Below are 13,693 nucleotides of genomic sequence, written 5' to 3'. Positions count from 1 at the left end.
AAAAGATGTTTGTGTGTGTGTAAGTACTTTTTGAGCACTTTCAACAATAATGCGATAATAATGACAACCGTGATCATTTTGGTCACAATTACTTTATTTAGCCATTGTATTTATTGTATTGGTAGTGTATTTTTAATGGTCCCCCAACCCCTTTTTAACAAAAACAGAACCAAGTTTATTATTTTTAATATGTTTGTTTTATGTATCTTGGATATTTACAAGGTTACATTCCAATGTTACAATGTTAAAATATGAGAAATACAAGTTTATTGCATTTAAAGGGTATACTTGCATAGGGCTGGGCGATATATCGATATACTCGATATATCGCGGGTTAGTCTCTGTGCGATATAGAAAATGACTATATCGTGATATTCGAGTATATGTTCTCACACAGTTGCTTTTAGCTGCGGGTATTACACTGCATGCATTTCCCACTCTTTCTTGTCTCTCCTTCTTACAGAGACATGAAAAACAAGCGCACCTTCTTACATACGTCACGCATGCAATGTCACACGCCCTCCCCGAGCAGAGAGGTAGCTACATGGGTAACATTAGCTGTGATGCTAACCGTGCGTTAAGAGTGGTAATACGAGAGAGAGAAGGTGTGAATCTGGTAACAAATGGAGGAATAATTAATTCCCAAGAAAAACAGCACGGGGTGCATCGTCTGGCGGTAGTTTGGCTTCAAGCGGGAATATGTTGAACAATTATGCGGCAAAAGCGTTGCTACAAAAAGTAGCACAACTGCTAATTTGTAGCATCATTTGAAAAGTCACCCGCTGGAGCATGAAGAGTGCTTGAAACTGCATTACAACATCTCCGTTCGGTGCCACACCCACAAAATGCGGAAGCAACAATTTCCAGATCAGCACCGTATGAAAAAAAAAATTCAACAACAGAAGGAGATAACGTCCACAGGAACCTACCACATAGTGAAGGACAAACACTATTTGACTTCCTATTACGCAGCTCATTTTAATTTGACAGTTATTGAAATATCTTGTGTGACATCATGTACAAAAGTGCACTGTATTTGTTTTAAACTATTGTAGTGGTGTTCTGTACAAAAAGTGCACTTTAATTTAGTGTTGTTTTGATATGTCATCTTAGGGACATCATGCACAAAAGTGCACTAATAGCTTGGTTAAAAGGCCTACTGAAACCCACTACTACCGACCACGCAGTCTGATAGTTTATATATCAATGATGAAATCTTAACATTGCAACACATGCCAATACGGCCGGGTTTACTTATAAAGTGCAATTTTAAATTTCCCGCTAAACTTCCGGTTGAAAACGTCTTTGGATGATGACGTATGCGCGTGACGTCACGGATTGAACAGAAGTATTGGGACACCATTGTTTCCCAATACAAACAGCGTCTGTTTTCATCGAAAAATTACACAGTATTCTGGACATCTGTGTTGGTGAATCTTTTGCAATTTGTTTAATGAACAATGGAGACAGCAAAGAAGAAAGCTGTAGGTGGGATCGGTGTATTAGCGGCTGGCTACAGCAACACAACCAGGAGGACTTTGAGTTGGATAGCAGACGCGCTATCCGACGCTAGCCGCCGACCGCACCGATGATCGGGTGAAGTCCTTCGTCGCGCCGTCGATCGCTGGAACGCAGGTGAGCACGGGTGCTGATGAGCAGATGAGGGCTGGCGTAGGTGGAGAGCTAATGTTTTTAGCATAGCTCTGTCGAGGTCCCGTAGCTAAGTTAGCTTCCATGGCGTCGTTAGCAACAGCATTGCTAGGCTTCGCCAGGCTGGACAGCATTAACCGTGTGGTTACAGGTCCAGGGTTTGGTTCGGTGTCTCGTAATAGTAGCATTGTTGATCTTCTGTCTATCCTTCCAGTCAGGGGCATGTTTCTTCTGTTTCTATCCGCAGTTAAGCACGATGCTATCACGTTAGCTCCAAAGCTAAAGTGCTTCACCGTTGTATTGTCGTGGAGTTAAAGTCACTGTGAATGTCCATTTCACGTTCTCGACTCTCATTTTCAAGAGGATATAGTATCCGAGGTGGTTTAAAATACAAATCCGTGATCCACAATAGAAAAAGGAGAAAGTGTGGAATCCAATGAGCGCTTGTACCTAAATTACGGTCAGAGTGAAAAAAGATACACCCTGGCGTCCTGCACTGCACTCTAATCCTTCACTCTCACTTTCCTCATTCACAAATCTTTCACCCTCGCTCAAATTAATGGGGTAATCGTCGTTTTTTTCGGTCCGAATCGCTCTCGCTGCTGGTGTAAACAATGTGCAGATGTGAGGAGCTCTTCAACCTGTGACGTCACGCTACTTCCGGTACAGGCAAGGCTTTTTTATCAGCAACCAAAAGTTGCGAACTTTATCGTCGATGTTCTCTACTAAATCCTTTCAGCAAAAATATGGCAATATCGCGAAATGATCAAGTATGACACATAAGGCTGAAAAGACGACGTCATCGGTTACGTAAATACGTCGACGCCGTTTTTTGTGCGTCGACGCGTCGCATATTTACGTCACACTACCGTCATGGCAGAGCGCAAAGCAGACGATGCGAGCGGTGCGAGCGAGGGGGAAAAAGCACGCCAAAAGTCGTCAAAAGTGTGGGAGTATTTCAATACACGGCCTAATAACGTTGTTGTATACACTGTGTCGAGCGGAAATGGCCTATCACAGCAGCACAACGGCTATGAAGAACATTTGAAAAGAAAACCATCAACCATCAAATAGTCAATCGTCCGCGTGGGCATACGTTGTCATCATTACACAAAAACATGAATGTGTCATTTGTATCTGCTAGGGGTGTAACGGTACGTGTTTTGTATTGAACCGTTTCGGTACGGGGCTTTCGGTTCGGTACGGGGGTGTACCGAACGTGTTTCTAAGCTAAAGCTAAAGTCTCAACAAGCTGCTTTTCTCCTTCTGCCTCTGTCTCAGCACGCAGCATTGTCCCACCCACACAACCATCTGATTGGTACACAGAAAGCGCCAACAGCCAATCAGCAGTGCGTATTCAGAGCGTTAACAGCCAATCAGCAGTGCGTATTCAGAGCGCATGTAGTCAGCGTCGAGCAGATAGGTGTTTAGCAGGTGAGCATCAGGCAGGGGACTCTCCCCAAATGATAATAAACACCTCCCAGTCAACTACTCGTAACATCACTATGAGCCCGTTGACCTTCTAGAAACTTAAACTGCAGCTCAGCTCACTCGCAGTCCTGGCTTGAGGTGAAGGCTAATTACCTCTCAGTTCCAGCCACATCGACCCCTTCTGAGTGCCTATTTTCAGCTGCTGGGAATATTGTAAACAAGAAAAGAACCAACCTCACCCCAGAGCATGTAGACATGCTAACCTTTCTTCATTACAACTGTTAGTCACTCACTGGAATGAGTAGAATTGGTTATTGTGTACTGTGTTGGACTGGATGTTTATTTTGCACATTTTTAAAACAATACTTAATGTTTACAGTGCTCCAGAATATTTAGATTGGCCCTTTTTTGTATTGGATGTTTATCTTTATTGTTGCACATTTTAAAGCAAAATAAGCAATACTTTTACTTTTGAAATGCTTATACTATTGCAGAATATTAAGATTTGCACTGGATGTTTACTTTTATATTTGCACATTAAAAAGCAAATAAGCTACTTTTAATTTTGTTAAATGTTAAAAGTTTTAAATGTTTACATTGTCACAGAATATTTTGTCATGTTGTTGTCAATGTTGACTGAGTGGCCATACTTTTTTTTTTGTAAATAAAAGCCATGCCTTTTGAAAAAACTGGCCTACATTTATTTTTTCATCTTCATTTTAAATAAAAAAAATAATCGGTAAAAGGAAAAATCTATAGATTAACCGATTAATCGAAAAAAATAATCTATAGATTAATCGGTAGAAAAATAATCATTAGCTGCAGCCTTAATGACACATAGAATGGACCTGCTATCCTCGTTTAAATAAGAAAATTTCATTTCAGTGGGCCTGGAGAAAAGTGAAAACTACCCAGGTCTAGTGCTCACATTTCTGATTTTCCTTAAGCCACTTTTTCAGTTTTGTGGAGAAAAGTTTAATGTCCAACTGTGACTTTAACTCCAGTGGCAAAGAGTTCCACAGATGTGAGGCCTTCACTGAGAACGCAGACTGACCCAGAGTGGTCCGGCACCTTTTCACTCTACAGCTCCCATGTCTGCACACCTTCACTACTGTATCTTTGTCTTTCTTTACACATCACATCAGGGGCTAATCCATAAAGACACTTAAAAATAGTTTTTAAAAATGACAAATGTATAAAATTATCAAAACTCATCATGTTATATTTTTGAGTAATATGGCAGTGATGAGGCTTCATTGGTTTTTGGTCAAATATCTTTAGTGTTTGTTTATATAATGACAACAGGGGCTTTCGTGGCCTGTCCCCAGACCATGGCACAATAAGACATGTGGGATCAAATCATTGCATGCATGTAAACTTGTGCAGCTTTGAAGATTTAGTTAAGGTCCATGTCTCAGATGCATACAGTGGGGTAGACCACACCGCATTTCAGCATTATTTTCCGTGCTTCAATGTTTATTTTTTGTGATGTTAGTAGTTTTGATATATTTTCATATGATTTCCTAGCAATTTCAATTCTTATTTTTATTTCGTTATCAGTTCTTCCATTTTCAAACTGCATCTGACCACGATATACCATATTTGATACTTGTTCTATAGATTTGCCATCTATTTTAAGGTTTACTTGAGGAACTGGTTGACTAATGCTCACTACCATTGCTTTGTTTTTTTGTTACATTCATTTCCATTCCATACGGTTTGCCTTTATCATTCAGGCAGTTAGAAGTTGTTTATGTTTACAGCTAATAAGGATGTCCTGTTAGCATATCGTAGGTTGTTTGTGTTGAGACCTCCTATAGATAAACCTGCCATGTTTTCGACTTCTCTGAAAATGTTTTCGGTATATAAATTAAACAGACACGGTGACAATACACAACCTTGTCTTACTCCTTTTTTAATATTAAATGTTTTGGTCGTTCCCCAATCAGTTCGTATGACAGCTGTTTGTTCCCAAATCCAAATACCTCTTTGTGAAGATATGCCAATTTCTGACAGACATTCCATCATTTTGGAGTGTTTGACTATCAAAAGCCATCACATTTTAAGGTGGGATTTTATGCTGTGGTGACTTTTAGTTTGTAGTAGTAGTAGTAGTAACAACTTCCTTGTTCATTTATGGATTCCGGTCAACTTCCTTTATTTTCACTATCAAACTGCGCATTGATGTGACGTCGAGGCCACATTGGGGCCACATTGGGGTCTGTGTGTGTTTAAACTGGAGTCTGACAAAGATCACATTTTACTTGCATTGTAATCATAAAACAATGATTTCGAAAAAAATAAGATTTGGGCCACTTTGGCCTGCAATGTAATCGTAGTCTTAGAGATACATTTTTGTTACAGAAGTATTCTTTTCAACACAGAAGTTTTGCCTCCCATAGGAATCCCTTACTCTGACTCTCTCTTTGATTAGAACAATGGATTTTGATCAACATACGAGCAAAAGTGTCACAGTAATTGTAACAGAATTAGCTACAATAGCTAAATTTCATTTGTGTTTTGAAAATTATTTTATACAAAGTCCAATTTATATCTGATCTAAAGAGAAATCAATTCAAACTACAAGTGTTTACAAAGTACACAGAACAATAATTATCATGAACATCTTGAACCATTTTATTTTTCTTTTGAGATAAAGATTATTTATGTATTTAATATTTGTTTACTTACTATGGTATATTATTTATTTATTCACTGTTCTGTTACAAACAGAGAACGAGGAAATGGGATAAAATTGGTATGAAAAGGGATAGGATTAAATAAGCTCAGCTTCTTCCTACTCCTTTTCGGACGTGCTGTAATGAAACTGGAAATATGTGATGCATTACATTGTATCGTATGGGTGTTCGAAATAAACTGAAACTGGATAGGTTGATTGGCAACACTTAATTGGCCGTAGTGTGTGAATGTGAGTGTGAATGTTGTCTTGTCTATCTGTGTTGGCCTTGTGATGAGGTGGCGACTTGTCCAGGGTGCAGCTGAGATAGGCTCCAGAGACCCCCGCGACCCCGAAAGGGACAAGCAGTACAAAATGGGTGAATGGATGAACAGAATTTATAAAAATTTTAATTTAGCTAAGATTAAAGGCCTACTGAAATGCGATTTTCTTATTTAAACAGGGATAGCAGGTCCATTCTATGTGTCATACTTGATGATTTCGCGATATTGCCATATTTTTGCTGAAAGGATTTAGTAGAGAACATCGACGATAAAGTTCGCAACTTTTGGTCGCTGATAAAAAAGCCTTGCCTGTACCGGAAGTAGCAGACGATATGCGCGTGACGTCACCGGTTGTGGAGCTCCTCACATCTGCACATTGTTTACAATCATGGCCACCAGCAGCGAGAGCGATTTGGACCAAGAAAGCGACGATTTCCCCATTAATTTGAGCGAGGATGAAAGATTCGTGCATGAGGAAAGGGAGAGTGAAAGACTAGAGGGCAGTGGAAGCGATTTAGATAGGGAAGATGCTGTGAGAGGCGGGTGGGACCTGATATTCAGCTGGGAATGACTACAACAGTAAATAAACACAAAACATATATATACTCTGTTAGCCACAACACAACCAGGCTTATGTTTAATATGCCACAAATGAATCCCGCATAACAAACACCTCCCCTTTCCCGTCCATATAATCCGCCAATACAAATCAAACACCCGCACAACACACTCAATCCCACAGCCCAAAGTACCGTTCACCTCCCCAAAGTTCATACAGCACATATATTTCCCCAAAGTCCCAAAGCGATCAAATGTTTGGAAGCCGCAGCTGCGTACTGCGTTACACATACAAATTAAACAAAATGCTTATGGCAACATTCTGGTTGCGTACTCACGGTACCGCGTCTGCGTATCCAACTCAAAGTCCTCCTGGTAAGAGTCTCTGTTGTCCCAGTTCTCCACAGGCCAATGGTAAAGCTTGACTGTCATCTTTCGGGAATGTAAACAATGAAACATCGGCTGTGTTTGTGTTGCTGCAGCTAGCCGGCCGAAATACACCGCTTCCCACCTACAGCTTTCTTCTTTGCTGTCTCCATTGTTCATTGAACAAATTGCAAACGATTCACCAACACAGATGTCCAGAATACTGTGGAATTTTGCGATGAAAACAGACGACTTAATAGCTGGCCACAATGCTGTCCCAAAATGTCCTCTACAATCCGTGACGTCACACGCAGGCGTCATCATACCGAGACGTTTTCAGCAGGATATTTCACGGGAAATTTAAAATTGCACTTTAGTAATCTAACCCGGCCGTATTGGCATGTGTTGCAATGTTAAGATTTCATCATTGATATATAAACTATCAGACTGCGTGGTCGGTAGTAGTGGGTTTCAGTAGGCCTTTAAGATGCAGTGCCATTTCAAACTACTAGTTTTGGACCAAATAAAAGTAAAACTTAAATTATCGCTGTCGTTTGTATGAATTGGTTTCTTTAAAAAGTAGGGGGGGGGGGGTCGAAAAAAATCGTAAATCAAATTTTTTGGGGGAAAAAAATCTGGGATCGTATCTTTAGGACATTCTGTGAAGTTTCTCTGCATGCGGAAATCAACAATACTAACTAACATGCACACTTCCTGCACTTTTGAATGGTATATTTAACCCACAGGATGAAGGTTTTGTTGCCTTTGTGTGCACATCATCATGGGACTTTTTGGTGTTGACTCATTCTGTTATTTAGGTTCTGGGAGAGACAGAGGTTGATTTGAGTAAAAAATTATTTAACTTTTGTCGGTTTTTTTAGAGCATGCAAACTCAGGAGCGAACATTTGCAAATGATACCTTTGGGCTGTCCTGTGTGTGCTCGGCTAACATTTGCACCTGTAGGCCCTGCAGGCACACACCTCCCAATGTGTGTCTGCACAGATGACACAATTGATTGGCCTTATCTCTTAAAACGTGCACTTTGCCCTCATGTGTACTGTGACAAGATCAACTACAGTACATCTTTACTGAAGCCCCTAATGATGACTTGACAGTTTGTTTGTTTTCCACTTCAGTTAATGCTTAACCAGATGAGAAAAGACCTTATGTGGCGGATGTGTTGAATAAACAGAGTGGAAAGTCAAAATGTGCAGATGTTGAAGTTTAAACAGAATTTGGTGTTAAAATAAATAAATAAATAAATGGAGGCCATTTTTGTTTGTTTAGCACTTTAGCACTTTCTCCAGGTAACGAGTCAGGTGCTGCTCAACCACCTGCTGCTCATCAAACGACCAGCCGACTTCCGGTGTCATTTCACCAGCGTTTTAAATGACAATTGAGAATAAAAAGTGCAACTTACTTCCATAGCGTGGCTTATGTAGGGAAGCCGCTTCTTCATGATACATCCTGCCTCGTTTCCTCCGCTGATGAAACCCCTGCAACTTTTTTTTTTCTTTTTTCAAGCGAACGTCCAAACACGCGCTCGTTGGAGCGTGTCAGTCAATACACGGAGCTAATCAATAAAAGGTGTTCTTTTTTGAATATTAAAGGAGAATGAAGGTTGTCAGAAACTCCCCTTGTGACAGTTAGTCCCCATGGTGTGCGCCTCTTTGATGGGACTTCTCAACAAAGTGACTATGACGTGGAAACGTTCAAACGGTTTATGGGCAGGGAAAAAGCGGAGCTCCCTGCGCTCCCTGCTGGTCAGAAGAAGGAGTAGTCCTGTGTTGCGTTCACCAACGCTGCGAAAAGTATGTATATTTCTACACTCTTCGGAAACGCTCCGGTTTAGTCAAGGGAGTGTGGCGTTTGCGTGTGTTCTTTCTCGTTGATATGTGAAAATGACTTTTCAGCGATAATGATATAATAATGAACGGACTGTTGCACACACTCGTTTTTTGTCTGTAAATTGAAGTGGTCGTTGTATGAATTAATCAATTCATTTAAGATTGGATTAATGCTTAAGATTGGCACTAAAAACGATGTGACAAAAGGCGGGGTTTTTTAAGTCAGGGCTGTCCAGAGTGAGGCACATTACAGAAATTTAAAATAAATAAATACATAAATGAAACTACAAAGAAAAACTGTGAAATATGGGAACAATACATAAAAAGCACAATATAAATGGAAAAAGTACAATGTTGCCTTGAAACCTATTTTGACAGTTTTTATCCTTTATCCATTTGGTCTAAGACAAATAAAGAAAAATGTATGTACTATGTATATTTTCATATATATTTATATATGTATATATATATATATATATATATATATATATATATATATATATATATATATATATATATATATATATATATATATATATTCTGGTGTATAGATTTTTCAGCACAAACCATGAAGCTTGTATTTTTCTTATATATATATATATATATATATATATACATATATATACATATATATATATATATATATATATATATATATATATATATATATTTTTTTTTTTTTTTTTTTTTTAATTTTATTTATATATATATATATATATATATATATATATATATATATATATATATATATATATATATATATATATATATATATGTCTATATATATGTATATATATTTATGTATATATGTATGTATGTATATATAGATATAAATATATGTATGTATACATATAAATATATGTATATATGCACATATATAAATATATATAATATATATATGTGTATATATACATATAAATATATGGATATATACACATATATATGCATATATGTATATATATATATATATATATATATATATATATATATATATATATATATATATATATATATATATATATATATATATATGTATATATATGTATATATATATATGTATATATATCTGTATATATATATATATATATTTATGTGTATATGTATGTATGTATATATAGATATAAATACATTTATGTATACATATAACTATATGTATATATAGATATAAATATATGTATGTATACATATAAATATATGTATATATGCACATATATAAATATATATAATATGTGTGTATATATATATATATATATATATATATATATATATATATATATATATATATATATATATATATATATATATATATATATATATATATATATATATATATATATATATATATATATAATAAAAATACCTGGGATTTATATAGCGCGTTTCTAAGTACTCAAAGTCGCTTTACATGTTAAAAACCCATAATTCATTCACACCTGGTGGTAAGCTACTTTCGTAGCCACAGCTGCCCTGGGGTAGACTGACGGAAGCGTGGCTGCCAATTTGCGCCTACGGCCCCTCCGACCACGACCAATCATTCATTCAACATTCATTCACCGGTGTGAGCGGCACCGGGGGCAAGGGTGAAGTGTCCTGCCCTAGGACACAACGTGTATATGTGTTTATATAGGCATATAAATATATAGATATATACACACATATATATGCATTTATGTAAATATATGTATATATATATATATATATATATATATATATATATATATATATATATATATATATATATATATATATATATATATATATATATATATATATATATATATACATTAAGAAAATATATAAATAATACAATTTTATTAGAAGCATGAATTTTATTAGAAGCATGAATCTTTTTGGTGCTATACATTTATATAGAACATAAAAAGGGTCAGGTAAAAATATGTCGCAATTTAATAATACAATTTAATTTCTAGGGTCACGGGTGAAGTCACAATTACACTGTGGACCGTCTCTTTACAAAACTAGTGTAAACTAGAGTATGCAGAGAAACACATTTTTATAGAGCGGCTTTGTCATGTATGTCCATAGTTGTGCACCAATCACAATAGTGTAGAAACACGTGCAAAAAATGTTTTATTTTACGGAGTAGTTATTTTAAAAACAAATAATATGATAGGCAAGTATGCACTGTTGTTGTATTAATACAACACAAATAATCTGGGAAGTGCTGTAAAGTAATATTTCTCCTAGCAGTGAAAAAGAAACACAGAAAATTATTTGCAAGTAAACATCTTTTTTTTTTTTATTGTTCATATTTTAAAAGCAACACAGACTGCAATTCCCAACATATTCATATCATTTCGGCATTCCTTTCTCCACATATTTTCACACTTAATGACCTCGGAACAGCCACTTTCAGCAATGACTTGGCAGGCCCGATATTCACAACAACACACACGACTTTTTATTTATTTGATTACCTCTGGTGAAGAGGATGGACACAACTTGCAAGAGTGATACATTCACATTTTCCCCCTCAACAAACCATTGAATATTGCCTTTGTTTTTCGCAGGAGGAATCAACAAAACAAAACCAATCGCACAAAATATCAGATTTTTTTCCATGCAATTAAATACACACGCATACAGAAGGGAGTCAGGGAGAAGCCAAGGACACACAAAGATGTACAACATGGACATAGTAGTGGACACACATGTATTCCTGACGCTCACTAATATTAGCTTTGATTATGTACATTATTTACACTCTGGAATGCACACACAAGTAGGTGTGTGCATACACATGCATGCTTACACTCACACTCACACACACACACATAAGATACAGTACAGTACCTAAAATAAATTCATCCAATATCTCAAACAAAATACTCTCCATGATATTATCACATTCCATTATTATGGATTATTGTAATTTATTATTATTAACACTCTTCTTGCATGTAGTACACCACTTACTATATCAGTGCATGTTTGGGTAGCACACATATAATATAGATGAATATTTAGAGTATATTGTCATACAATCGTCCCTTGCAACATAATTTATTTTATTTTTTGAAAGCTTATTCTAAATTTGTTGGCCCTAAAATAGGCATTTTCAAGCATAAAAATGGCTACATAAACTATGAATATGGATACGACAGTAGCATTGGACCAAACCAATCAGAGCTTGCTGTTCAGTATTGTGGCCACTGATTGGCTCTGCCTCAGACAGTGCTAATATATTGGATTAAAAGAGTGTAAAGTTGTCTGAAGGGTATTACTTCATGACTAGAAGACTCTTATAATGTTAAAAAAAAACATATTTAGAAGGTCGTAAAAAAAATTTAAAAAAATGCTCTAGCTCAGTGGTTCTCAACTTTTTTTTTTTTTTTACCAAGTACCACCTCAGAAACTACTTGGCTCTCCAAGTAACACCATAATGACCAACGTTAAAATACAGTAGCACAGTAGGTCTAAATATTAATTAAAACAAGTCAAATGTATTTAACATTGTTGGCCATTGTAACATTACACATGGTTTGAACAGTAACACTGTATTTAATTAAGTGATTCAAATTATGTACCACTAGATCAGAGCTGGGCAACTATTTTGACTCGGGGGCCACATTGACAGAAAAAATGTGTCCGGGGGGCCAATGTGTATGTGTGTATAAATTATATTTAGCTGTAAAAATTTGCTGTACAGTATGTGTGATTGGGTCCCTTACTTTCAGAAACACTAATACCAAAAGTCACAATGTCCGATAGAATTCTAAAAACAGACCACCTCAAAAAAACGGAATGGAATTTTAATTTTTTTTACTGAATGGGACACCCAAAATGTACGAACCCCGTTTTCATATGAGTTGGGAAATTGTGTTAGATGTAAATATAAACGGAATACAATGATTTTCAAATCATTTTCAACCCATATTCAGTTGAATATGCTACAAAGACAACATATTTGATGTTCAAACTGATAAACATTTTTTTTTGTTGCAAATAATCATTAACTTTAGAATTTGATGCCAGCAACACGTGACAAAGAAGTTGGGAAAGGTGGCAATAAATACTGATAAAGTTGAAGAATGCTCATCAAACACTTATTTGGAACATCCTACAGGTGAACAGGCAAATTGGGAACAGGTGGGTGCCATGATTGGGTATAAAAGTAGATTCCATGAAATGCTCAGTCATTCACAAACAAGGATGGGGCGAGGGTCACCACTTTGTCAACAAATGCGTGAGCAAATTGTTGAACAGTTTAAGAAAAACCTTTCTCAACCAGCTATTGCAAGGAATTTAGGAATTTCACCATCGACGGTCCGTAATATCATCAAAGGGTTCAGAGAATCTGGAGAAATCACTGCACGTAAGCAGCTAAGCCCGTGACCTTCGATCCCTCAGGCTGTACTGCATCAACAAGTGACATCAGTGTGTAAAGGATATCACCACATGGGCTCAGGAACACTTCAGAAACCCACTGTCAGTAACTACAGTTGGTCGCTACATCTGTAAGTGCAAGATAAAACTCTCCTATGCAAGGCGAAAACCGTTTATCAACAACACCCAGAAACGCAGTCGGCTTCGCTGGGCCTGAGCTCATCTAAGATGGACTGATACAAAGTGGAAAAGTGTTCTGTGGTCTGACGAGTCCACATTTCAAATTGTTTTTGGAAACTGTGGACTCGTGTCCTCCAGACAAAAGAGGAAAAGAACCATCCGGATTGTTATAGGCGCAAAGTTGAAAAGCCAGCATCTGTGATGGTATGGGGGTGTATTAGTGCCCAAGACATGGGTAACTTACACATCTGTGAAGGCGCCAATAATGCTGAAAGGTACATACAGGTTTTGGAGCAACATATGTTGCCATCCAAGCAACGTTACCATGGACGCCCCTGCTTATTTCAGCAAG

The 13,693-nt window shown here is 36.9% G+C and overlaps 1 protein-coding gene across 1 annotated transcript in view; it reads right to left on the bottom strand.

Annotated features, from left to right (window-relative positions):
• The window catches only part of iqgap2 (IQ motif containing GTPase activating protein 2), a 108,036-nt gene extending 99,284 nt beyond the window's left edge, over window positions 1–8,752 (bottom strand). Inside the window, exon 1 of the mRNA XM_062050902.1 lies at window positions 8,388–8,752. Within this exon, the coding sequence (XP_061906886.1) occupies window positions 8,388–8,433 (46 nt within the window). The 5' untranslated portion in view covers window positions 8,434–8,752. The remainder of the gene's footprint in view (window positions 1–8,387) is intronic.
• Window positions 8,753–13,693: the final 4,941 nt, after the last annotated feature.

This window comes from Entelurus aequoreus, linkage group LG06 (assembly GCF_033978785.1).
Source record: "Entelurus aequoreus isolate RoL-2023_Sb linkage group LG06, RoL_Eaeq_v1.1, whole genome shotgun sequence".
NCBI classification, from domain to species: Eukaryota; Metazoa; Chordata; class Actinopteri; order Syngnathiformes; family Syngnathidae; genus Entelurus; species Entelurus aequoreus.
The sequence above is the reverse complement of the archived record's forward strand: the minus strand, read 5'-3'. Positions and strand labels throughout refer to the sequence as shown.